Raw genomic sequence first — 26,367 nt, 5'->3', positions numbered from 1 at the left:
CACAAAAAGAGAATTACACACATCAAACCTGGAATAGTCTCTTTAATTTTCTTTACAGACAATAATTTCTAATTCTTTAATAAGCAAGAGTGATTCTATGTCCATCTGCTATGATTATCTGTTGAGGCTGATAAAAATTTATTAAAATTGGAACATATATATTGAAGATATTTTGTGTGTGCACTCATATATATATAAATACTAAAAATTATATATATCTGAAATATATATTAAAAAGATTTTCAAATTTTTCATCATTTCTTTTGTTAAGAAAAAAATATTTTGTACAATGTATATTTGTTAAATGTAGCAAGTATGATAATTTTTGAATAATATAAACTACGTTTTATTATTCAATTACCACTCTTCACAGTCTCTGCTCATGTAGCACTCCGCTATGACTCTCTTGATGATAGATATCTCATTTTTATCACTTTCGGACTGGCCAGTCTATTGCAATTTTACGTGTATGAAATCGTATACTGTATACACTAACTGCTCTGTGATTTCTGTAAGCACACATCATTATATACTATTTTAATTTTTGCACATAGAGGCATTTTTTTAAAGGGATTTGAGTATGATAAAGCAATAGCAATAGTCACATATTATCTACACGTTTCTGGATATATATTTTTTTATTCATATATTAGATATCTTCAAAAAAGGTAACTGATTTGGCAGTCATGTAAAAAAAAATTAATGTACAATTTCGTAATAGAAAATATATTTAACATAAAATCGTACACTACTTCTTTATTTATAGAACATAAAAGAATATATCAAATAATATAATAGATATTAAAATGTATGACCAACGTTTCTTAATTTTTTTTTATTCTAATGGATATCATTATTTAATAATGATATGTTCATTAGATGGAAATCACATAATCGAGAATAAAAATTTGAAAAAAGATTTTTTGTCGTGTTGTAGATTGTCTAGCATTTGTGTGAAACATTCTAATAACTGAGAGAATATTACGAAGACTGTTATTTATGCTAAATTTTGCAAAAAGAATTAAATGACTATGTAAACATAATTAAAGTAAAAAATGATTGTAATAGTAGAGAATATATGACATTAAAACAATTTCTCGAGAATAAAATTTGTGATTATAAAATCACAGTAAAATAAATCAATATAAAGATATACATATATTATCTTACTATTACAATATTACGTCAATTGAACTTAATTCTACGTAACAATGAACTTGATACATAATTCTACGTAACAATGAGATTAATAAAATACTACTTTTTCGTTTTTATGAAGACATATATTTTACACAACTTCTATTTTAATAGTCCTATTCTGTAGAATACAAATATATCGAAATATAATAGTAAACAATATATTAAAAATAACAAATTGAGAAAGTATAAATATAAATATATTAAGTACAAATCACACACAGGTTTCTTTACATATATAACATTAAGGAACGTTTATTTTATTTGTGTAACTGTTTAATCCCTTTAAATTTCATGAAATACTTATTGTTAGCTCAATAATATGTATTATATCCAATGTGCAGAATAGGACTATATATGTAAAAAAAGTTACTACACGGAAAAAATGATAGCCCATGTTAAAATTCTAATTCAAATTTCTACGAAGTAGCTTGCATTAATACTGTGTAAATGACCATTATTTGTAAAAATTGCTATTATCAAATTAATTGTATTTTTCTATCAGTATATTTAATCGTTCATTTAAAATCATAGTATCTGTATAGTTTTACAGATCGTTTGCAATATGAATTGGAAACACATACCATTATACCATTGTCACTAGGTGAGGCACAAAAGCTCAGTAAAAGGAGAGATATCCAGCTATCAAACTATTTTTTTATATATATAAATTCGTAATCTAGATACTCTAATGTTTCTAACTAGATTTCAATCACTTCAGAAAATTATAAAGCTTTACTTATTATCTGCAATTCACAATCCTCTGAGAATCTAATAATCGTCTAATTTTATGATAAAATTATAAGAAATAACATTTATTTTTTATTAATCAGCAAGGCGCGAAAATTCGTTGAGGTTTTAACGATGAGCCATCCTATTCGGATAATCCAAGATGCGTTGCTTTTGTTGATGCTAATAATAGTAAATGGGAAATGTTGTTTAGATTCGACGAAAATAATTCAACATGGAGATTATACCACACCTCGATGCGTCTAACAATAAGTAGCATCCGTCTAAGAAGAGTCATCACGTGAAATCTCATGAACTTCCACGCCCTATCGATTAGATGTAAAGTAAAAAATTGGAAGTATATATTAGCGAGATATAGTAGCATCTTCACATTTCCATTTAATGAGACAATTGTTAGTAAAAATAGAGTTAATTCATTCCTCTGCATAAGATTTATATTTTTATATTTCTAATATATATATATATATATATATATATATATATATATATATATAAATTACTTTAAAACGGTAATAGAGATTGTGTGTTAACTTTGTTAGTTTCAGGATATTCCTTTTCATAACCAGAAACGGTAATATACTTTGGTACAAGTATACTTCACTGTATGTATGAGGATGGCCTTGAGATATAGTTTCCATTTTTTTCAAAAGATGTGTATGTGTTCCTATATGTATAAATAAACGATTATAAAAATCATACATAAATGAGTTAATGATTGATATGCGTTATTCCATTATATTCACAAAGCTGTTTATTTAATCATATATACATAGACAATATTAAAACATATATGGGACTTGCTTTGTTTTTACCTTTTGACTATTGAATTGTATACAATATGTTTGATAATAGATATTTATGTATATTTTTTTACGTTACACAATAATTAAACAATAAACATTAAACAATGCATTTTATAAGCTATTATTATATATATATATATATATATATATCTATTATATGTATATTTAAATATAAAAGACTTTAATTACAGACTAATATATCCTTTGCTCTATTGTAATACAAATTAGCCAAATTAATAAAGTTTATGAAATTTATTATAGGAAACTAGACCCAAGACCTCCTTGCTAAGTATTATATATATATTAAATTACTTGAAGAAAATATCAGTACAACGTACAACACAATTTCTCAGATAGAATTTTTCTGTGTATATACAAGATTGATAATTTTAAAACTAAATGATCAGTTTTCTCCTACTCTTCTCTATTCTGCACGAAAGTGTGTGTACTGGATTGACAATTCCATAAACATTTAGAACTAATTATAAATGAAGAGTAGGAAACACCGATCACAGAGAAGTAAATATATATTCTGAGACCGCTAATATTTCCTAGATCTACAAAAATATATAATTATATATAGCAATATTATGCATTTTTTATCAACATGGCAAGAGGGTGTGACAGAAATATCCTATCAAGTTCTTATTAAGTTCTCATAAAAGTCTCGCTTCATGATGTATCACGTATGTATTGTAATACAGAAGTTTTTGTACACGTTGTTGAGGAAAGTACATTCTTGATGAAGATAATGTTAAATTTGGTTCGCATATGTGAGCTATTCAAGCGGTATAAAATGTATAGTAGTTATTCTATTGTGCAAATTTTACAGTGATTAAATATTTACGGGGAGATACCGTTTCTTTAAAGTATCTTCAAATAAATGCATACATAATAACATATTATGCTCTCTATAATTTTTTTTACATATTTATATTTAAAAAAAAACACACTTACACCTTCATTATTTTTTATATCATCTAGTTTTCCATTTTTATTCCAGAGCTTGTACATCTAATTTTTAATGTAGCATCTGTTTAACCCTCTGTGTGCTTATAACTGTAATATACAAACACTTTATCCCTGAATAAAAAAGAAATTTATAAAATCCACAGCAATAGTGATAATTATATATAAAAAAAGAAAATAGTTAAATGATGAAAAAAGGTCATTGACTAATTGGGATATTACATATAAAGGATCTATATAATGATCTACTTTACATTTCCTCATTTGAAATATGCCATCAGTTATAAAAATTTTCATGTATCTGCATGTAAGGTGTTTTCTTCGACACTTTCTTTCATGCTCTAAATAAAATATTATTCAAAATAATAGTGTGGATTAAAATTAAATACAAAGATAGACATTTATAATTATCCTTAGTCCCCTGTAATTGATATTTCACTTGTACTATTATTCCATTAAAATTATTAACTGGCTTAATCTGCAAATCAATAATTTGCACAAAGTAACAGAACTTAGTTAAGTAAGCATGTTCACTATCAATACAGCACTTAAGTTTCAGCCATATTCCTTCCTCTAACGCAATTAAACTTTACGATCTTTGAGAGAAATATATCCTTTAGATAAATACTCCCAGAGAAATTGTTTTAACAGCTGTCGCGATTACTAAAGTAGTTACAAAGGTTAAGGAAATTTTTATGTATATAGCATGTGTGAGTCTCTTTTTAAACAAACAGTATAGATAGAAACACTCTTACAAAAAAGTATATGTAATATTTCATTTCATAAAAATTGTACTGAATATTTAATTATTTACGCACTCTCTAATTTATGTTGCCAATCGTGATTTACTTAAGAATCTACTAATTATATACCTTATGACAAACTTAATTCTGTCAAGACTCACGACTTTATAGAACAACATTGTAATTTTTTTTCGTTAACACTGATAGGATTTCCTTATATTAAGGATTACTATTCAAATAAATGTGTTCTCGGTAAATTCTCTGCATCTTTATATGAATATGGAACATGTCTTATTATTATGCAATTGTACATTTGATGCAGTATAGAAAAAGATCTCGAGGGTTAGTTATGCCAAAGGGATGTATCCAACACTTACACTATACGCTTTGCTGGGACATAATTCTCGAAACACTTTCTCGATGAAGGGTTGCCTGGAAGGAAAAAGAATAACGTTATGTTATTTTATGTCATTATGGAAATCTCCAAGATCGCGTGTAAGTACTAATATATGCACTCGGATGCATTTAGACAAGGTCAAATATAAAATTATTGGACTCTCACGACAGAAATCTAATTATATTCTGGAATCTAGCCAAATTGGTAAAAGACTGTTGATTCTGTTGTATTTGGTAGTAGCAACGCTGACAGTTACAGTGATCTCACAGAGATAATTAAAAGTTTATTATCACTTTTTCCTCATAGAATTGTATATATATCTAAATGCTATACTAAATATATACTTCAATATATATAAAATCCTTAAGAATAATTATATATATATATATATATATATACTATGTGTGTGTGTGTGTGTATTATGTAAGTATGATTCATTTTTATTATTAAAATTATACTTTTGACAAAACACTAACATTTAACAGAACATTTAGCAGTAATCGACGATATGCAACGAGAAAATTGATGTACGAGAGTTTGTCGTTAAAAAATCTTACTACATAAATTGTGTTTAAAAATTATTTTAATGTTACTTACTTAGCATGAAGACCACCGCCTGGAGGTAGATAAGGAAAATCTCGATCGCTTCCTCTAAGAAGTTCAAGCATCTTTAGATAGTCAAATTCATTCTTATCTTCCTCTTGGGCGACTATTTCTACAAGTACAAAAAAATATTATATAAGAAAGTAGATATATAACTCTCATCAATTAAAAAATATTAAATTTATATTAGATATCACACACAATATCAATAATATAATAATTATGTGTTTTTCTTAAATTATGTGCAATTTTAACAGCTGTTATGTGAAAATATATGCTTAACAAAGTGCGCTTGATATACAGTGAGATAATATTTGAGATTATGATTTAATTTTCTATAAATGTAATAGATTATCTGTTTTCTATTGAGCCACCATCGCATTCATGTATGATTATAAGTGTGCATTTTCATTTCTATTAATAATACCTAAACTCAAAGTAAAGAATAAATGGGACATCTGTGTAAGAAAAATGTAAGCTATGCTTGTATATGCTAATTATATGATAATACTAATTAATATAATAAATATTATATAACAATTCCCTTACATGCAATTTGTCAAGATGCTTTTAAAGATGATACAATGAACTATAAAATAATTAACATGTATCGAAATGTACATGTAAAATATAACAGTATTGTATACAGTATACATGCATCTACTTAGGACTGGAAGAGTAAATTATAACTACATTTCTTATGGAAATATACTCTCTTGTCTTAAGTAGATACATTTTAGACGAGCCTTTAACAAAGTCAATGTATAATGCAAACATTGTCCACCTCTGGAATTGTATGTTATTGTGGGTATACTACTAAAAAAAAAAAGAAAAAAAATTTTTTACAATGTTCCTCCATAAGAAATGCATTGTTATAAAAAAAGAGATATCAAAAGTATAATATATAAACAATGTTTGAGATTCTCGTAAGAAAATTTGCACCTACCTTATGGTTTAAGTGAACTTTAAAAAAAGAGGAATACATAAAACAAGAGGAACAACTTTCTCTTATATATAATGCAGTTTCTGTTTAGATATATATTTAACTTTAATAATTAAGATTAATTTATCAACTCCAAGGGTGGAACACATCTCTCAATAATAATTTCGCATTATGTTTATTAATAACTTATGCCATTATACATGACAAAATAATGTATACTCATTTTGTGGTACAAACTAATTTCTTGTCTTCAAAAGAATTATATGAAAGACAGATTTAATTTGATTATAAATGAGACACAAAAATTTGTGTAATTTTACGGCAAACCTTCTTAAACGAAAATTTTATTGGCATTTTTAAGACAAAAAAATGCATTTAGACTATCCGAATAAGACGGCTAATCGTAAAACTTTACAAATTTTTATATCCTGTTCATAAATATAACATTGATGCAACACTTTTAATCAATCATGTGTGGAGTAAGTAAAGTTATTAAAAATAGTTTGATAAAACAGTTTGTAAATATTCTTTTTATGCAAATTTGCATTTTGTTTATAATATTTTTATATTTCCATATAACATGACGCAATTGTACTCATCATAACTTTAAGGCTTTATAATATTTACGAATTTTTATAACAGTATTAATATTTGAGAAACAAAATGTTTTATAATATAATTTAATACTCTCAATAACAGCCCTCATATCTGTTTATACATAGCACTAGTTAGTAGCACTAGTTTTGAAACATTATGTTACATTAGTCAGGTATACACAAATTTAATAACATAAAAGATCTAAAGGAACAAAGATTTCTTTAAATATATAATTGCATCTGTTCTTGTATCATAAACTATAAATGTGTAATTTTTTACAAAAATTTAATAAGATATTTATATTGAAAAAAGATAATAGAAAATAAAAAAATAACAGATGCAACATGATAAAAGTCACTAAAGTAAAACAGATATGCACTTTTTTTATCAACACACAAGACGATATAAGACATCAACATCATTTTATAAGTTTCCTCATGTGATAGATATATCTCTCACATGAGACATTAACTTTATTAATCACAAAGTGCAATGTGTTAAGAAAAGGGAATCACATATCGCGTGGTTATTGTTACATATAATTGGTGCAACCAATTGTGCAAGCCTTAACATTTATATTTTAAAATGGACCATTTTAAAGTTATTGTATCAGCGATTTAAAAAATTCAGCTTGTTATTACTGTTGTGCATCTTAAAATATTGGAAAATATTTTCATGGCTCTCTTTTGTGTAAAAGATTATTTTATAATGACTAGTTATATCTTACGGCACATATGATATGTAGATTGTAAATATCAGATTATTCTAAAAATGAAATCTTGATCAGACTAGATTAGATTAAAAGCATCTATAAGACATTGAAAATATAATTTTGTTTTGAATTTTTTATATTAATTTTTGAAATATGCTACATATTACTTCTAATAACACAATAACAAAATCAGATTTTTCTAGTAATACCATAATACTATTATTTTTCTGCTAATCTCTAGTTTTAAATATCTACTATATAACATTTAGTTATAATTATTTGCGAAATATTGCAATCTATTGCACTATTTAAAATCATTTGTCCTATCATTATAATATATATTGGTCTCTTTCTATTTTTTTTTTTTTTTTTTTTTTTTGCAATTTGATTAAACTGCAGTATTTGCAGCATTATGAATTTCTAAGAATAAAAGGGAATTTATGTTACTAAAAATAGATTTTTCATATAACAACTTTCACGATAATAGTAATGTCTTTACACAATTTTCTTTCTCTTGAAGAAAATCCTTTTTTACATTTTGGCACTAATCAAATTCTTCACAGATCTGCATGTTTCCATTAAATATGCATCAAGAATAATTTGTCATTATATACTTACATTATACACTAAATGAAATATTTATTAATTTATTATATCACGTTTGTGATGCGTATGGCATTGTGATCCTGAATTAATGCAACAACAGAAAGAGTATAATGAATTGAAATATGGAAAAGTTAAAGAACCTTTAATTCTCCTTGCTATAGCCATTTCCAACTCTGCCTCCTGTCTCTGTGCTTCGGGATTTGGTTTTGGCGCAGCTGGAAACGTCACCAGAACTATACTCATATTATCTCTGCTACCCTGTAATCACATTTCACATTTACCTAAATATATACTCGAATAAAAAACATCATAATTGTTACAAAAAATATCGTAATGCAATATTTATCTTTTGTATATTAATCTTGAAAAATATGGGTTGATGTATAGTGCATATATGATAAAGAAAATTGAGTCTGCATTATGATAATTTAAAAGCATTAACATTTGATATTACTTTAAACTTACAAAAATCATGATGTGTATCTTAAAATTAAAATTAAATTAATTTATTAACTCGATAGAATGCAAGCTTTACACACAAATGAATATAATTAATATATAAAGCATAATTATATACCTTATAAAGACAAGTGTCTACAACCAGATTAGTAACTGCTTCTAAATCATCAGTTAGTAGCAGTCTTGAATGTATAAAATTACATAAATCTTCGTTGTTCATTACATCCCAAATGCCATCACATGCTAAAACTAGAAACTCGTCGTGTTCATCGTCCCTGTCTCGCACGAATATTTCGGGTTCTGGCGACACTAACTGCTCACAAGGGCCTCGATCTTTTAGATTTTTGTACTCATAATCGCCCAATGCTCGAGAAACAGCTAGAGATCCGTTAACTCTTTGGATCATTACGCTACCACCTGCATTCTGAATTCTCTCCTTTTCGGCAGGTAAGACAGGCTTGTGATCCCGCGTCGAGAAGACTGGAATTCCAGATCTACAGAGTACAGCTCGAGAATCGCCGCAATTGGCGATATAAATCGTTTTGGGCGATATAAATGCACACACTGCGGTAGAACCGGACTTGTCCGTGCCAGAAATCATCTCGGGCAGATCCCTCATTTCGTCGTCGAGTCTGAGAAATCCGGAATGAATTCCTTGGATAACATCCTCGGCCTTAAATTCCTCCGTTTGCATTATACATTCTAGTAAGTGTTCCGCACTGTGCGCTGATACTAACGCACCTGCATGGCCATCAAACACTGCGAAGTAGCTCCAATCTGAAAGACTACCTTCTAAACAGGGAATCGCTCTGTGAGCATCTTCCATTTCCATTCGCCAGCCCTGCATACTGGCAACGCCATACCGCAGGCCATTACCAGTGCCATGTTCGTTACACTTCTCTGTCTTCGGAGTATCCAAAAATGCCCCCATATTACTTATCAAATATTTGCTGTATATTAAAATTAATTTGTTCTTTGCTCTATTATTTGATCAGCATCATTCCTAATGATCCTTGAAAATGGCACTTGTGTTTCTCTTTTACCTAAAATTAAAAAGCAATATTATTACATTACTATAGAATTTTTGCATTCTTCGACGAAAGTCTCTGCAGATGAAATCAACTAACTGTACATCGCGCGTATTGTTTTAGGACGTGTTTCGTCGATGACAACACAACCGTGAACGATAACGCGGGTCGAGCAAACTCTACTACGAGTACGAGGGTTCAAAGACGATAATAAAGGCCGAGGTGAAGCGAGAGGACGAGCGGGTTTACGCGCACGCGGCGAGAAGATGTATCCGCGAAGACAACGGACGGCTTTTTAGAATGTACGTGCGTGCGTGCGTGCGGACGCGCCAGTGCGAGTATACGTTATCGCCGGTGCGAGAGTATAGAAATCTATCGCTTATATACGCCACGCGTCGTGGCAGAGAGAGAAAGAGAGAAAGGGAGAAAGAGAGAAAGAGAGAAAGAGAGAAAGAGAGAAAGAAAGAGAGAGAGAGAAAGAAAGAGAGAGAGAGAGAGAGAGAGAGAGAGAGAGAGAGAGAGAGAGAGAGAGAGAGAGAGAGAAAGAGAGAAAGAAAGAGAGAGAAAGGGGGGGGGGGAGAGAGAGAGAGAGAGAGAGAGAGAGAGAGAGAGAGAGAGAGAGAGAGAGAGAGAGAGAGAGAGAGAGAGAGAGAGAGAGAGAGAGAGAGAGAGAGAGAGAGAGAGAGAGAGAGCAACGATATATCCGTACGAGTTTTTGTCACAGGATTTACGCGATATCGTCCGGGATATCGGCGGATAAGCCGCGTAGCGGTGTAGCCCGACGACCCTCGGGTCGTCCGCTTATTTGGCAACGATCGGCGATTTTTCGCGACTAAAATAGTTTTACGCTGCTCGCTCGCTCGCTCGCTCGCTCGCGCGCGGCTGCCTCGCACAAGCACAAGTCGAGCGGAGAAACTTACGTCGGCGGACCGTGACCAAGTATCATCGTCGCTTCAGGTACTAAACGGGGCGCGTGCTCCAACAGAACAGACTGCTGCTCGTTAATACGTCGCAGGGTATCCTCTTCCGAGAATCCTAACACGCTCGCATCGTGTTTCTCCTCGAGTCGCGCGAATCTGTGTTCACCGTCGACACCACCACGTCCTCGTACGTTCCAGGTTCCAGTTCGTTCGTCTCTGGCCTCGCAGGCTGGTCCGTGCTGGCTCTGGCTCTGGCTCTCTCGTGCCCGCTGTTGCACACACAGAGAAACAACGAAATCGACTCTCGCATGAATGGCGGATACACACGGCGGTCGGCGCGGCGCGCATGCGCGGGTTTATTAATAGCGGCCCGCGCGCCGTCGTCACCGCCGGCCAATCGACGTCTCGCGATTTCCGTTCAAGCCTGGCCCGATATCTCGTTTTACAAAAGCCCCACGCCACGCACACGGTGTGATAAAATTAACTCTCGCCGCGCGCGATACTAGAATTAACTCATCGTCGTCGTGAGCGTTACGCCGCGATTTCGCGGTCGATAAATTCTGCACAGTCACCGATAATTAATATTCGCGACATTTAATTAGCATCTCTCGCGTCATTCATGCGTTCGCGCCAGAATTTGGCGAAAACGCGCGACGTTTCAAAAGGAGGGATAGGCGCGGGTTCGTATATATCGGATCGGTTTATTGATCGGCTAATAACCGATGGGAATTCCGCTACGGCGAGAACGTCAACGGGTCATTGGATTACACGTTATTACACCTAGGTACACTCCATTAATCCGCGTGTGTTCAAGCGTCGCTCGCTCTCTATATCTATCTATCTATACTATATAACGGCGCACCGTCCGGCGATTGAGGCAAATAATTCATTGATCTCCTCGCGTGCGGGCGCGCGTTCTTCCTCACGTGAAAATGCGCGCGATGTTCCAAAGACTCTATCGCTCTCGACCTAGTTTCGAATAATTGTGAGAAAGTAGAACACGACGACGGAGAGGCATTCGAATCTATGCGATTCAGAAAGAGTTTTCCCTACGCGCGACGCATGCGTATAAATAAAATGCGGAAAGATTCTTATTTTGACATGTCTTTTTTCTTTTTTTTATTCTTGTATCATTATCTTGAAAGATTAGTGCTTTTAAAACAATTTTGCATTTTTATAGATCTTCAAAATTGTACAAGAAATTTGTACACTTTTTTTTTTTTACAAAACAGTATTTACACAAGACTATACAAGATCTTTTTTTTTAATTATTAAGGCAGATTAAGATAGAAAAATTAATCTTTTATCATTCGAAAAAACGCGCGAAAACAAATTATAGAATATATTTTGTAATAAAATCGTTTGTAATAATACTTTACAATAAATAAATAAATACCTAGAGGAAGTGTAGGGTGAGTTTAAAAAATATTTCGCTTTATCCGGTGCATGTTACGTATTACTTCGTTTTCGACACAAAGCCGAGATCTCTAGGAATCATAAATTGTTTGATCACGTCGTCCGTTACTGTAGTTTTCGCTTCTTGATGCACCGCGACCAGTCGCTGTACTACATCAATCAGCTCCTTTTTCAACTCGCCCGTTAAAATTTCTCCACTAGTGTAGCTCTGAAAATAAATGAGAGTGATATATATATATTATTCATATACCTTAGTCTTAATTCGAGATCAAGAAAGATGGTAAGCAGAACAAAAACTAACTTTTCTAATTTGTTCCAGTCGCTCGTCGTCCTCCAGGAAGAATCGCAGCCACTGATAAGATATATCCACCTCGCAGTTACCACCCAGCTGTCGATGCTCCTCCACGGTTGCCTGACCACCTGAGAACGCATGCTTGTTGACTTTGTTCTTAATCTGCTTGGCAGTATCTGTGAGAAATATCGCTGTGTTGTTGTCACTCGCCGACATCTTCGTCTTGGATCCCTGCAACGCCGGGAAGAAGGTCGAGTGTAGCAAGGCTGGCTTGGGGAAACCAAGTCTAGGCGCCACGTCTCTCGTCATACGAAAATACGGATCTTGATCGATCGCGCACGGTATTAAACAGTGCACCTTGGCGTCCTTGAAGATGAAAGGAAACGAGCTGGAAATGGCCGGCGCCGCTTGTGTCGGTGGAAACGCGATCTTTGCGATCGGATCGCTGTCTCCGAATCCGAAAATACCCTTTACTTGATTGAACGTGACGCATCTCTGTATCCTAATCATGTTCTGATAGAATGCCGAATTGTTTCCTATGTGTTCCAAGTCTGAAAAGATAAAAGTCTTCTTAGGCTTAAAGCCACAGGCGATAATATCCTTCACATTGGAATAGGCCAGTGTAATGGCATCTTCTATCTTTATATTCTTCCATATAGCTTTCTCATCGTCTGTCAACTGTATGACCAAAGGAACGTCGAAAACATCTTGCAGCCATTTGCAGAACATGAAAGGTATGAGATGCCCCAGGTGCATTGCATTGGTACTAGGTCCTCTACCTGTGTACAGGTAAAAAGGCTTTCCCTGTTCGTAAAGATTCAAAATAGTGTGCATATCTCTATGCGAGAAGAATATGCCTCTTCTGAGAAAGTGATGCGGTTTCTTGCCAGTGATTTTTTCGAATCTAGCTAATAATTCATCATCTATTTTCGAACTTCCGAATTTTTCTGCACAAAAAAAGCAAAAAGAATACATGAAAATAAATTACGTATAAAAAAGTAATAACCATGCTTCGCTATATATATACAATATATAATAAAGAACACTTGTCAAGGATATAACCTACAAAGTAGAAAATCATAGGAAACTTGAAATATTCGTTTCTAATTTTCACATTTTTTTATATATCTTGTAAGAATAATTGTTTATTATTATAAAATGAATCGCACAAGACGAAACTTACTGATTAACTTGTCATAATCGATTCCAGAATCATTGGTACTAGTAACCATCCAAGGTGTCACAACATCCTCGTCTTCGGTAACGCCGTTTAATGCGTGACCTTGGATCTGCGGATCTTCCGTCGTCATGTTTTCCCTGAACGTGTGCAGGGTGCACACACTTCTTGGAAAAGTTCTTCTTCCTTAGCTAATTCCGTCGCTTATGGTACAAATTACCACGTTGCAACTCCGAAAAACTAAGGGCCGGTTAGTGTTAGTGGTGTAGGAAGATCGTGGGACAAATTCGCGCATGCACAGTAGTGCTAATTTCAGTAACGTATATATTTATATAGATTTATGGTTAAATATTTTAATCAATATAAAAAGAGGAAATAAGCTCTTAAAATTTAACTCCTTATTTTTACAACACCCTATACATATATAAAATAAATGCTTATTGTACGATGTATAATATGTACACTTATATCACAGTTAACAATAAATACAAATAAAAATAATAAAAAAATTTATTAGGTTTTAAAAAGCACCCTGTATTGCACGAGTCTGCCAAGATCAGTCACGTGGGCGCTTACGTCACTCGCGCATGCGCACGAAGCTCCCGCCGATGGAGAAGTGAGCAGAGGCGAGATCCTACGATCTTTCCACATGTTCTCCACGGAATCATGCGTCATCTTTGATTTTACCTGATGCGCATGCAATCGAATCATCGCATTACGAAATATCACTAATTACCGAAATGACGCAATCGTGTGCATCGTTATCTAATGAAAATCGAATGCATTATAAAACAGGTAGTCGCATTTTACAACACAGTTGATGCTGAACAAAAATATTCTTATTACTTTTATTATTTCCGTTGTCTTGCATCGTAATTATTAAAATAATTGATAATTTATGATTTTTGTTCGAATGTTTATGATTTTTTGAACGCGAGAGACGTAATTTAAATTTATCGCAGCAGCGTAATTATTTTATTCTCTTTGTATATAAATGTATCAGTTTTTTTAAATGTTCTTTATACACATGTCATCATTAGAATTCAATTGAATCGATTTATCATTCATCGTTTCTGACGTCATTTCTTTCGCGAAACACGTAAGACACTTCCTAGAACTTGATGAAACTCTTAACAAAGTGTACAGTTTGCCACGAGCTAATAATGATATCTGATGATGAAATTACAAGAGAGTCTTATGATACACAGATAAGATATTACACTTGATTGTCTTAATTTAATTTTTTGCACTTTATCTTTTTTCCATTTCCAAAAGTCTAAACACATACATAACATGTATCTCAAATTTTAAATGTAAAAAATACAAGTACAGTTTAAAATAGAAATTATAAAAATATTTAAAATTATATCTTCTTTCTATAAAATAATTCTCTCAATTTTAATTATTAATTCTACATCATTCATTTTTGTTTTATTTGTGAGTTTCAATGATTGTATTACAAGTATAGAAAGTTCTATCTCTAGTTCATTCCTCCACAAAAAATTATGAGATATATAATAAGAAAACACACATACACACATATGAGTACTGGTAGTAATAATTACAAAGATGCATTTATTATTAAATAAGATATACATAAAAATAGTTTATATGACTTTACATACTCCTCGCTGATATAATTTTTATCTCTCAACTATTTCTAAAGGTACCACATTGCAACCTAAGAGACCTTTACCGACCCAGGGACGTGGAGTTAATGAAAGAATTATAATATTGGATCCACGTTTGATTTTTAGATTAACTGTCTTGTATCTGCTATTTTCCACCAACTTTCCAATGTCCGTTAAAGATTTGAAGTTTCGCCAATGAATGGATCCAAATTCTAATATCAGATCTTCGATTTGAATTCCCTGAAAAGTCAATGATAATTTATTTCTCATCTCTAATATATTAAATAATATATAGAAATTTCAGTAGCAAATATATTCAATTGTAATAAACATACAAAATTATAAATTAGATTAATGTATGTGTATGCAAGAATATAATACATATACAATAACATACTGCAATTTCTGCAGGTGAACCAGATGAAACTAAATTCACTCTGAGGAAAGGCTCCAGCGCTTCTGTCTCCTGCCTATCAGATACATCGGGTACAGACTCTTGTGCTTCACTTCCCATTGTTAAAGCGTGAACTTTGTGCAATCCTTCCTGTATCTGTTTCATCAATGCTTTATGATCATTTGTGAGACCTGCCAATACAATACGTGAGTCAAATATATACATATAGAAATTATTTTAGAAAACGTAGCGAATATATTGACGCACATATTATTTTGTGCCTTGTGTGTCTCACTTGATAAACATCAATATCCTGTCTGGGATATCCTTCGGAGTCCACCAGTGGTTCGTCCATGTCGACATGATTCTGCAATATATTATATCAAAGATATTAAAAAATCTTCAAAAATTTGACAGATCATGCTGTGCAGAACGACCTTGGCATTTTTCGCGAGAAGTAGCGTTATTCTTTTCGATACGGCGTAAAATAATATACAATACGTACGCTATCTAAGATCTCCTTTAAAGCTCGCAGATTAGATTCAATCTTTTCTTTATCCTTCATGAATTGAAGGACAGCATCTTTAGCTTCTTGCAGCTCCATGTCGACCACCATTTTCGTTTTAATAACATAACATCAGGAATCAGGAACGTACTTGTATATCTTTCGGGCCCCACGTCAATAAGAGTCTAAAAAAATTGTTTAACATATATATAAACAAGGCTTGGAAATTCTAATTATGAAATTATAATCTGCTGTACGGTATCGTACAGCACTGTGAGTCTCAGCAAGCACTTTAGGTAGGAAAATTAGTCGTAAAAGAAGAAAAAAAGAAATTTTTTTAAAAATAAATTTTAAGCAATGTTTACTTAAAATCAAAAGAGAATTTCCACGTAGTTAGACTCGCACTGAATGTTAAATGACCGCGGTAAGAACAAAATGTAATTAATAAATATACTAATTTTATTATTACAAGATGATAATAAAATCTAGCATATATTTTCTATGTTCAAATTGCGCGCGTCATGGACTTGCAAATAAGTTGGCAACAATGCGCGACAGACCGCGCTTTGTCATTCTCTACATGGTGGTCCTCGCGATTTTGACGCGAGAAAGCTCCGAATAAAAGCGATATTCGATCGGAAAAGCTGAACCGCGAGTGTCGACGTCGACGAGAACTGATCGGCGACTTTCCAACTTGGCACGGACGAGTGTGGCGTTGCGTGGCGAATCCTGCCAACTATTTCCGGCGGCTTGGTCGCCTCCGGTCGCAAGGTGACGTTTACTGTTCGCCGTAGTTTTTGGTCTGGGTGTGTTGCTGCCGAAGTCGGCGGGGCGAGAGGTGAGAGACACGTCTGTCTGTGTACACGTCAGCTAGACGAAAGTATTTTACGTCGAGCGAAAGCACGAAGCTAAATAGTCGAAATACAGGTATTGTCAAGAGCATCGGGAGATTCTGTCCACATCGGCTCCGAGGCGAGCGGCTTCCTTCTGAAGTTCTGCGTGACGTACTTCCGTTTGCGTCCCGACCGCGGAAAGGATGGGCCTCACGATTAGCAGCTTGCTCACCCGGCTGTTCGGCAAGAAGCAGATGCGGATACTTATGGTGGGCCTGGACGCTGCCGGCAAGACCACCATACTCTACAAACTGAAACTTGGCGAGATCGTCACCACCATACCCACGATCGGTTTCAACGTCGAGACGGTCGAGTACAGAAATATTTGCTTCACCGTGTGGGACGTGGGCGGTCAGGACAAGATCAGACCGCTCTGGAGGCACTACTTTCAAAATACTCAGGGCCTCATCTACGTAGTGGACAGTAACGATCGCGAACGTATCGGCGAGGCGGAACGCGAACTGGCGAACATGCTGAAGGAGGACGAGCTGCGGGACGCGGTGCTATTGGTGTTCGCCAACAAGCAGGATCTACCCAATGCCATGACCGCCGCTGAACTCACGGATAAGCTGGGCCTAAATTCGTTGAGAGGACGTCACTGGTACATACAGAGCACTTGCGCCACACAGGGACATGGATTGTACGAGGGTCTGGACTGGTTGAGTAACGAGCTAGCCAAAAAGTGATAGCGCCTCACTATAACCGGTATCCTTAAGGACAGCTTATTCATCCGATATGGACGTAGAATGGGCGAAAGTCACTCAACAATTTCCATCTTCAATCAAATTGTATCATCTATAACAGTACAGTAATAGTCATGTACAGTTTAACAGTCGCTGCGATTATAATTACCGCTTAAAGAAATTGACGCAAATGCAAACAGAGGAAATTAGAGCGATCTGTCGACTTTTTTACCTCCTAGATATAGTAAAATTCGTGTGAACTGTGTTCCAAAAAGCGAAACTTGTTTCACAGAAAAAAAGAAATGTGTGAAAGCATTAGGATATAATATTATCAATGTTCTTGCATAAGAATATATAGAGGGGTTGTACATAATTCTAAGTTCCTTCATACATATTTATCATTAGGTCAATAGATGCATTGCCGACTGTCAATTCTGCTTTTTGATACATTGAGTGACAAAATACCATCTCCCTCAGCAGATTTAATTGCGAAAAATTTATTTATATGATGTTAGAAAAAAAAATCATTGGATGACTTTATTTTCTATAATTTAGTCTACGTCCATACGATTTATCAGAAATGACATATGATGTATTATGTGATGTTATATACACAGGTCGTTTGCTCTTTCCTGTTTCTAACAGATAAGTAAATTTTTGAGATAAATAATTACTAGTTTAAGGCTTATAAATAAGTACTTGATTAACTTTAATATCGTGAAAAAAAATAAAACTTAATGATGGTTTTTGTGAGCTGCAATTCTCGTTTTTAATAAAAATAAACATTAAAAAAATGTAAGCAGCGTGTTCAAAAGATCATTGTCACAATAAACCCTAAAAATACACAGAAATACTGGGATATACAAGTTAATCAATTTTTTCACCTCATAAAGTTTAAAAAAATATTATTTTCTTCTTTCTCTATTCATATTCAACAAAAAAAAAAAAAAACAAAAAAAAAACGAATGTTAGATGTAAAAAGCAGGTTATAAAATGTAATAGTACTCGTTTACTCGCTCATCAAAATTATGTATTGTCGTGTTAACTGAATGTACAACTTTATTACAGTACAAAACAGTACAGTAGTGCTACGAGTACTGTATAATGTATCAAACAATTTGTTAATACGTATGGTGTTATTCTTTCATATATATATACATATATATATATATATAAATGTATATGTACATAAATATATATGTATATATACATAAATATATGTATATATACATAAATATATGTATACGTATACATATGCACATGTATATATACATACATATATATACATACATATATATACATATATATATATGTATGCATATATGTATATATATACCACAGCGATCTATTCCATCTCTATATGTTTCAAGAAATACAATAGCAAATAAATTATAGAAGGAACTCTTCTATTTTTTCTCTTTTTTTTTCTTTTTTTGTACGAATTTTATATGTACATGGGGTATCTTAAAGTACAGAGCACAGAAATAGACAATCGTTGAAACATTAGTGCGCCTCGTCACTATATATAACATATGCATGTATTTCGTCATTCACATAACTTTCAACAGACTTTTTGACTTTTATATCTTATTTTTCATATAAAGAGTTATTATATTATACAAAAAAAATCCTTATGTCAATTGCGTCTCGAAACATTACATCATTAATACAACCGTCCGTAAAAGCTCTGGTATATTTTCTTTTTTATTTCAATTGTCTCCCAATTTACTCAAGTATTAATTCTACGGCGGCTAATCAGCATTAATTCTACGCATAAATCGTTTTAACATTAATAAGAATTGATTGACTCTTGGAATAAATATTACGCACGTATTTTCGCGTAGAGATAAAAACTCTGAATATGCAATAAAGATTATCTCGGGATGGTGATAAAAATAATAAAAGCGATATATTTACAACTGTTTCAGTGCCGACATCTGGCTCGCACGGGTCTTGGAAAACGACGACGATGACGATGACGACCGACGAAAAAGTGTAAGTCAACTCATTTACGTACCCACGTGTTCTTCGGCGGTGGCGTATTGCTCTTATTACCCAGCACCGGGAAGTGATTCTCTAGCGTATGACTAGACATATGCATTTTAAAGTCCTTGCCGTTCTTGAGAATCTGGCCGCACGTCGCGCACATCTCCACTCCCTTCGTTTTGCCGCCAACTTCCTTTTTGTACACCTTGAATAGCTCCTGCTGCTTGACAATGTCCGGCAATAGTACCAAAAGCTCGGGGAATACGCTCTCGAAGGCATTGGCGCCCATAACTTCGCGACAATGCGTATAGTACTCTCGGGCGTCGCAGGTGCCTCCGCGAAAGAGGCTGCTAACGTAACGAAACTCCTCGATCTTGTCTTGCTCGACGAGGACCTCGTTAAGTTTTGCCACCAGGCACGTGTTTCGTTTACTAAAATCTGGCGGCAATACGTAATCAGCGGTGTGTTTGCTGCTATTGTTGTCTGGTAGAATAGAATAACTCTCGCCGGAGCTATTAGTGAACGTCAAGCCGTTGCTGCCATGCAATTTGTCGATGCTGTTGTACTTGATGGTGAAACCGGGTGGCGGCGGGGTCGACGAAGCGAAACCAGGTGGCGGATTCGTGAAACCCGGCGGTCTGCTACTGTTGCTGGTGCTATCTAATGCAGGAAAGTCCTCCGTTCGATGGATATTATTGTTGGTCGAATTCAGGCTGTCTATCTTGAGCTCGCTGCGTTTTCGTTGCTTCTCTCCGTTCAATGAAGCGTTGCTTCCACTTCCGGTTTCCGTATTTATAACTGTCGCAACGCCGGAACTTCCTTCCGCGTAGCTCTTGCTTTTTCTCTTGTCCTTCTTATTCGCGTGTTCCGGCTCTTTCGAGTTCTGCATGCTTGTAATCTTGGACGAATGGTTTGTATCGTTATTAGAGCTTTGCGTGGTTTTCGAGTTCTCTTTGGATACGCTGCGACAATTATCCAAGTTACCGGTATGCGCCAGTTCGACTTCTTTTTTCGCTGTAACAGTTTTTACATTCGATTTAGAACTATTAGACTCATTTCCGCTTGAGCTGTTACCACTCGAAGCCTGCTTCGCTTTTTTCTTTTTCGTTTTGCCCTTCGTCTGGTCCGTCGTTTTTGCATTGTTGCTAGCGCTAGAATTCTGTGAGTTACTTATATTCTGTGAATTTTGTCCCCACGATGGTACTACCGTGATTATTGATTGCTTTTTCGATTTCGATGATTTAGAAATTAAACTAGGAAAATCTTCGCCGGACTGAATGGGCGGTGGCGATGGTATCGAAGGTGGCGGTGCGACTTTCTTGGATTTCACCGGTGCGTTTGCCGGTGCCGATTTCAAGCAGGTCCATTGAAGAACTTCCTTCCACTGAGTCGAATTGGCAGTACTGGTAGACGGTTCGGTATCACCCAAGGCCGGGAAATCGGAATCTATCGACAATTGCGCGGGACGTATCCTAATGTTGGGTCCAGACACTCTGGTAGTAACAGTACCGTTGGGCTCGTGGTTCACTTGAATAGAAACGTTCGAGGATGCGGAAGCTTTCTGACATTGTGCTATGCCGCTGGATCCCGAGGCGTTACTGCTGCTGGAAACGCTGAAGTTTACAGTTTTCGAGATACCAGGACCAGCCGAGTCTAAGCCTAACGCAGGAAAATTCTCGTCCGTTACAGCGAGCGGTTGATTCCTCACGGTGCTGCGAATGGTTACGTTTCCTCTGCTCTTGGTCTGAGTCAAAGTGGGAACAACAGGAGTAGCGGCACTACCGCCTAACGTGGGGAACTCGTCGGTGCTTTGCACATCCACGGAAGGTTGTCTCGTGAAGGTAGGTTCGTTGTTGGATGCAAACGAATTGGATCCGCTTGGTATCGAGGTTTGTTGGTAATCCCTAGAACTATAATCCCTACCGTTGTAATCCCTCGTATTTCTCGACGTGGACGCACCCAGCATACCCCTTCTATTCATTCGATTTTCACCGCGTGGCGCTAAAGTAAACTCGAGTTCCAATGTTCTTGCTTGCTTAGCGGCAGCTTTACTCAATTGCTTGCCGTGAACGCTGGCCTTATGCGCCTTAAGATCTATATCCGTTCGGAAAACACTCGTAAATTTCTCCTCCGCGCACACTCCCTCTTCACACAGATAGTGCTCCTGACGAAAATGGTCTCTGAGATAGTCGTACGAGCTGTAATATTGATGCAAACCATCCGCGTCGCAGAAATGACAGTACAAGTGATCGCGTCTCAAATGCCGGTATAGCTCATCATTGTCCATGTATCGTTGATCGCAGAATTCGCAGAGCGGATGACCTTTATGGCTCTTATCATCAATGTCACCTTTTCTCCGATGCGTGGCTAAATTCGCTCTCGTATAACAACGCCTTTCATGCGAAAATATCTGTTCAAAAATAAACAAAAGTATAAGTATATATATTGATATATGCGCACATAAATATTAGAGAATTACACTTATTAATTAACTTATTTATTTATTACTTTTACTATCACTTTTTTACTTATTACTTTATTTATGTATTAATTAAAAATATCATGTATTCAAGTAGCATCCATACCTTTAAATTCTCTACACATAGATCACAATAATGTAGCTCGTGTCGGTGTCGCATATGATCTTTTAAACTATTGAAACTGCTAAATACTAGTTTCTCCTTACATATCGAACAGGTATTGGCTAACAATTCGGTGAATTTTTCTTGGATATCAAGACTAGTGAAGTAAATGTCATATCGAGTATCTAGCAGGTTTGTTGTAGTCAAACTATGGAAGGGTTTGATCTCTCGCGTGAACACAACCTTTGGCAGATCTTGCCGGCAAATGGGACACTCGTTTTGGCGACAGAGCACCCTCATCCTGGTACTGCACTCGTAACACACAGGATGCTCACACATGCCGATGCTGTAGATGTCAACATTCTTGTAGCAGACCACACAGGTATTATTGTTAAAACTATCAATATTTCCAGACATCCTGCAGTCGTAGGAATTGATAATAACTGTCCAAGTATTCTATTTACTCTTCCAAGGAAATATCCCACTCTGTTTAAACTCTTATCCAAGATGTCAGTGGATAAAAGCTTTTTCTATTTTTTTTTCTAGCTTCTTAATAAATATTCTTCGTTCGACGAGGTCTATCTGTAGCACACTGGCTCCTAGAGAAAAAAAAAACGAAACAATTTGAGACACAAGACGAGAAAGAGCAGACGTAATATAATGCAACCGCAAATTGCTCGCACGTTTAGACGCGATAATCCGTGCCGTATCAGTCGTGATCGACGTCACGCGACGCAATCCTCGAAAATATCCGATCTTGCCGAAAACTGGCGTGACTCTCCTTCCCTGAGATTTGGTCGGCGCGCGACCAGACACGAAATTCTTCGAAAATAGACAACGGTCGTTCGTCGAACGCGAAATTGGCAGCGATTTTAACAGATGGCACAAGTTCTCGGTAGCGGACAGGAGAGGAGGTTATCGGAATCTCACGGCGATATCGCGATTCGGGCGATTTTTTGACCGCGAAACAAAATCTCGTGCGCGAATACACATGGGAGGAAGAGAGGGAAGGAAAGAGAGAGAAAGACTGATGGTCTCGACCTCGTCGAGAAAGCGTGGACCAAGTTCTACCTGCGGCACGTCACCTCTCCCCGCGCTTCCTGGACGACGATAAAAAAGCACGGGAAACAGAGATTACTTGGCGCGGAACCCGGAAACGTGCGTATGTCACCTCTGTACGCGCATGTATTTTCGTATTTTCGGTCGCGTCAGCGACGAGTTCGTACCGGTCGGTGATATCGTTGCGGTCGCCGAAAGCATGTACATACACGTTACATATGAGCTCGGGGTATTTCCTTATCGCACGTTGCCGATTCCATAATTCTAGCCTCTACGGGGCGAGAGAGGGGAGCGAGGAAACAGATGACAAGACGCAGTCCTAAACGTGGAATGCTCCGACTCTGACGTGGAGCTCGCGCTCTCGAGGGTTAGGACATCTTTCATCATTTACCGACGGTATATCTAATGAGGCAGCAAGCGCCATCTGCCGTGGTGACGTATAACCAGGTATCACATAAACATGATTGGTTGTGTATCGTATATCATAATCAGTTTATATCCGGTTCCATATCGATTAGAGGCTCTAACCCTGATAAACTCGCGAGTTTCTCTTCTTGTCTGTGTGTTACAAGACGATGTAAAATCGGACTTTCTTTCAACTAGAGACATTCTTTGGACGCGATCGTTTTTAAACGTAAAGAGGTAATTTCTGAATTATATGTAATCAAAAAGAGAGAAACACACATAATTTCTTCATGTTCTTAATTCGAAGTAAATTTTGTTTCAAACATCATTCTCTTTTCATTCGCGGTTTATATATTATGCAAAAATATATTTAACATTGAATATTGAAAACTTTTCACGTGTATTTTATGATGTCTGTTAATTGTTAAGGATCGATTTGTCTCGTTCATCCTTACAAGAAAATAAACGAGAATCAGCAAGTGTCGAGTCGCGCGAAAAGCGAAGAGTGTCGCAACTTCCGCTCTGTTGATACTTTGATTATTTTAATGCGAAGAAATTATGTAAAGATTCGAACTACTTTTGCACATTTACGGGTGTTCGATATATTGATATCCTTGCGCTCGTAATCACCGCAACGACTTTACATATACGTAATGAGCGCGGTGACGTAAGCAATTCCGTCGAAGGCGATGTACACACGTACGACATACATACACACGTATGTACACGTCGAGTCCTTAAATATGAAACTGAGAAAATGCACAAACAATTATTTAATAATTCAAGGCAGTCCTCTTTTGGTTTTTGCTCGCCGCGAACCGCGCTGACCGCGGAGCTATTTAAAATCGGGAACGTGTGTGTGTATGTCGTATCGCCCTGACACGTGCTCGACATCAGGTATATATGACATAGAGAAGAATGACTATGACGTAACGAAGTGAGCGTACACCTATAGAGAGCAATTTAACCCATTAATCCTGCACTAGTGACGTGTTTACAATGTTTGACTGATAACGTGGATTTCTTTTTGTATACGTGACTATTATCATTTTTGCATAAATATGCTATATATAAATAGACGAATTAATATAGGTTCTTTATTTTTAATTTCTGCCTAAGTCTTCTATATATACCAATTTTTGCACTGAAAAAGTAAGATGTAGAATTTGGTTTCTCCGTTTTAATTGTCTCTATTAAATCTATCTTATAATTAAATCTTATAATTAAATTTCGTATAGACTTCTTAATTTATATAATACAACTTTTTATCATATGTACATTATACATATTTATCGTATATTTTTATTAGAAAAATTTATAAGAATATTTCTACTTTTTTCATAGTAAATTGTGAAAATTACTTATCAGCTATGTTTTTTTTAAAATCATTATAACGGCTTCGATTAAACTGATATCTTTATCTCTGCTGAACGTGCATATATCTCATCGAAGGATCTTAGATAATATATATGATAAAATATCCAATCTGTCTTAACTCTTGCGATAACAAAAATAGCTCTTATGCAAAGGCTTTATTTTTCTAAATATATTTTGATTTTATACCATAGCAACTTCCTATCTTTTAACAAATATTTACGCCGAGAAACAGTGATGATATTTGTCGATAAGCATATGATATTTTAAATAATGCGAGCCTTGCGAGATCTCTGCAAACGAGATGAGATTTGCATCATAACAAGCGTATAATATGTATATGTAATTTGGTCGCGAAAAGAAAAAAAAAGAGAAAACGAATTCTAATAATTTAAAAATTCCAGTCAAAAATCATACATGTTTAATTTAATCTAATTTGTTTTATTCGAGGTCATGAATATTTGTTAACGCTCTACCGAGAGATTATCGCGCGTGTTCCAACATGCGTGCGCGCGATATTCGACGTTATTCGATCTCGAATCTTCGTTCGAAGCTGCGGAAGAGACAGCTTATCGCTCCGAGGAGTTTCGATCGGCGGAAACGATCTCACGCCGTTCCCGATCGTATGTTCCCGTTGAATGTCGTCGTCGTGTACACGTCGTGTATATATCTGAAGAAAAAACGGCGCGCGGCGCGCGCAACGCGACGAACGAGCGCGCGACGACGTCATGTCAGTCATGTCATCAGCGTCGCGACTCGCAGTAGAGCGAACGCTTTCCACCGGGACGGACTTTGAGCGTTCGCGGTCGCGTCGAGAGGGGCGCATGCGCGAGTGTCTTCGGCCTGGCGCGCGGGGAAAGCCGGAATTGAAAGCGGGCGAGAGAGAAAAGCACGCGCCGCGACAACGAGAGGAGCAAAAAAAAGAAAAGAAAACGAAAGGATCGTTCCGATTTACGAGATTCGCGAAGCCTGGTGCGTAAACGCGCGTGCGCGCATCTCCGACGCGTAACAGGTGTTATTCGCGCCGGGCGCCGCCGACGACGGAGGGGCGTCGCGATCGCCGCCGACCGGCGTCAATCAGGTTAGGTCTGTCCGTCTCGCGCCCGCTCGTTTTTCGCCGACGACAACGTGGAGACGTCGAGTCGAGGGCGACAGACGACAGATCGGCCGCGGCGCCGACGACAACGCGTGCGTGCGATAGCGGGGATACAGGGTGTTCTGTAAGTACCCTGGTCCTTTTAGC

General features: G+C 35.8%; 6 protein-coding genes across 13 annotated transcripts in view; 2 read left to right on the top strand and 4 right to left on the bottom strand.

Moving 5' to 3' along the window:
• Positions 1 to 4: 4 nt before the first annotated feature.
• Positions 5 to 11,075, bottom strand: LOC145936964 (protein phosphatase 1B). 3 transcript variants are annotated; one of them, XM_083039669.1, is made up of 6 exons: positions 10,728 to 11,075; positions 8,898 to 9,822; positions 8,461 to 8,578; positions 5,457 to 5,574; positions 4,840 to 4,894; positions 5 to 509 (listed from the first exon to the last, which is right to left on the bottom strand). In XM_083039669.1, exons 2-6 carry the CDS (start codon positions 9,708 to 9,710, stop codon positions 492 to 494), a joined length of 1,122 nt encoding a protein of 373 aa, XP_082895795.1. In that variant the 5' UTR covers positions 9,711 to 9,822; positions 10,728 to 11,075; the 3' UTR covers positions 5 to 491. The 3 variants fall into 3 exon arrangements, with proteins under 3 accessions (XP_082895795.1, XP_082895792.1, XP_082895793.1); XM_083039666.1 differs by lacking the exon at positions 5 to 509 and having other exon boundaries at positions 2,988 to 4,894; positions 10,728 to 11,072; XM_083039667.1 differs by lacking the exons at positions 5 to 509; positions 10,728 to 11,075 and adding an exon at positions 9,907 to 10,203 and having other exon boundaries at positions 2,988 to 4,894.
• A 979-nt stretch (positions 11,076 to 12,054) lies between these two features.
• On the bottom strand, positions 12,055 to 14,802 carry Trprs (Tryptophanyl-tRNA synthetase). Its single transcript, XM_083039665.1, has 3 exons — positions 13,619 to 14,802; positions 12,445 to 13,382; positions 12,055 to 12,351 (listed from the first exon to the last, which is right to left on the bottom strand). The coding sequence occupies exons 1-3, from the start codon at positions 13,743 to 13,745 to the stop codon at positions 12,184 to 12,186; spliced, it is 1,233 nt and encodes a 410-aa protein (XP_082895791.1). The 5' UTR covers positions 13,746 to 14,802; the 3' UTR covers positions 12,055 to 12,183.
• Positions 14,803 to 15,158: 356 nt separating this feature from the next.
• Positions 15,159 to 16,445, bottom strand: LOC145936965 (26S proteasome non-ATPase regulatory subunit 9). The gene is made up of 4 exons (XM_083039670.1): positions 16,143 to 16,445; positions 15,905 to 16,004; positions 15,641 to 15,828; positions 15,159 to 15,483 (listed from the first exon to the last, which is right to left on the bottom strand). The coding sequence occupies exons 1-4, from the start codon at positions 16,251 to 16,253 to the stop codon at positions 15,256 to 15,258; spliced, it is 627 nt and encodes a 208-aa protein (XP_082895796.1). The 5' UTR covers positions 16,254 to 16,445; the 3' UTR covers positions 15,159 to 15,255.
• Positions 16,446 to 16,719: 274 nt separating this feature from the next.
• On the top strand, positions 16,720 to 18,859 carry Arf102f (ADP-ribosylation factor 2). The gene is made up of 2 exons (XM_083039672.1): positions 16,720 to 16,980; positions 17,070 to 18,859. The coding sequence occupies exon 2, from the start codon at positions 17,179 to 17,181 to the stop codon at positions 17,719 to 17,721; it is 543 nt and encodes a 180-aa protein (XP_082895798.1). The 5' UTR covers positions 16,720 to 16,980; positions 17,070 to 17,178; the 3' UTR covers positions 17,722 to 18,859.
• Positions 18,860 to 19,033: 174 nt separating this feature from the next.
• LOC145936956 (E3 ubiquitin-protein ligase ZNF598) lies at positions 19,034 to 22,703 on the bottom strand. The gene is made up of 2 exons (XM_083039646.1): positions 22,290 to 22,703; positions 19,034 to 22,114 (listed from the first exon to the last, which is right to left on the bottom strand). Exons 1-2 carry the CDS (start codon positions 22,701 to 22,703, stop codon positions 19,724 to 19,726), a joined length of 2,805 nt encoding a protein of 934 aa, XP_082895772.1. The 3' UTR covers positions 19,034 to 19,723.
• A 948-nt stretch (positions 22,704 to 23,651) lies between these two features.
• The window catches only part of Hnf4 (Hepatocyte nuclear factor 4), a 36,353-nt gene continuing 33,637 nt past the window's right edge, over positions 23,652 to 26,367 (top strand). The window contains exon 1 of one of the 6 annotated variants that reach the window (XM_083039655.1): positions 23,652 to 23,792. The gene's annotated coding sequence lies outside the window, so the exon portion shown is untranslated. Of the gene's footprint in view, positions 23,793 to 23,839; positions 23,988 to 25,363; positions 26,345 to 26,367 lie in introns of those variants that run through there. The other 5 variants (XM_083039656.1, XM_083039652.1, XM_083039657.1 and 2 more) reach the window with 5 other exon arrangements.

Source organism: Prenolepis imparis, unplaced genomic scaffold, assembly GCF_030444845.1.
Source record: "Prenolepis imparis isolate NDT839.2.m4 unplaced genomic scaffold, iyPreImpa1.0 SCAF_6, whole genome shotgun sequence".
NCBI lineage: Eukaryota > Metazoa > Arthropoda > Insecta > Hymenoptera > Formicidae > Prenolepis > Prenolepis imparis.
Note: the sequence above shows the minus strand (reverse complement) of the source record. Positions and strands in the feature narration are given on the sequence as shown.

What these genes read in the sequence shown, in the direction of transcription:
- LOC145936956 (XM_083039646.1), bottom strand. Translation starts at nt 22,703, where the DNA reads ATGTCTGGAAATATTGATAGTTTTAACAATAATACCTGTGTGGTCTGC. An exon ending in TATGTGTAGAGAATTTAAAG is followed by an intron (nt 22,115 to 22,289) that starts GTATGGATGCTA and finishes ATTTTTGAACAG; the next exon opens with ATATTTTCGCATGAAAGGCG.
- Arf102f (XM_083039672.1), top strand. Translation starts at nt 17,179, where the DNA reads ATGGGCCTCACGATTAGCAGCTTGCTCACCCGGCTGTTCGGCAAGAAG.
- Trprs (XM_083039665.1), bottom strand. Translation starts at nt 13,745, where the DNA reads ATGACGACGGAAGATCCGCAGATCCAAGGTCACGCATTAAACGGCGTT. An exon ending in CGATTATGACAAGTTAATCA is followed by an intron (nt 13,383 to 13,618) that starts GTAAGTTTCGTC and finishes TTTTTTGTGCAG; the next exon opens with AAAAATTCGGAAGTTCGAAA. An exon ending in GACTGGAACAAATTAGAAAA is followed by an intron (nt 12,352 to 12,444) that starts GTTAGTTTTTGT and finishes ATTTATTTTCAG; the next exon opens with AGCTACACTAGTGGAGAAAT.
- LOC145936965 (XM_083039670.1), bottom strand. Translation starts at nt 16,253, where the DNA reads ATGGTGGTCGACATGGAGCTGCAAGAAGCTAAAGATGCTGTCCTTCAA. An exon ending in TAAAGGAGATCTTAGATAGC is followed by an intron (nt 16,005 to 16,142) that starts GTACGTATTGTA and finishes AATATATTGCAG; the next exon opens with AATCATGTCGACATGGACGA. An exon ending in CACAAGGCACAAAATAATAT is followed by an intron (nt 15,829 to 15,904) that starts GTGCGTCAATAT and finishes TTGTATTGGCAG; the next exon opens with GTCTCACAAATGATCATAAA.
- LOC145936964 (XM_083039666.1), bottom strand. Translation starts at nt 9,710, where the DNA reads ATGGGGGCATTTTTGGATACTCCGAAGACAGAGAAGTGTAACGAACAT. An exon ending in TAGACACTTGTCTTTATAAG is followed by an intron (nt 8,579 to 8,897) that starts GTATATAATTAT and finishes ATGTGATTACAG; the next exon opens with GGTAGCAGAGATAATATGAG. An exon ending in GGCGGTGGTCTTCATGCTAA is followed by an intron (nt 4,895 to 5,456) that starts GTAAGTAACATT and finishes TTTTCCTTCCAG; the next exon opens with GCAACCCTTCATCGAGAAAG.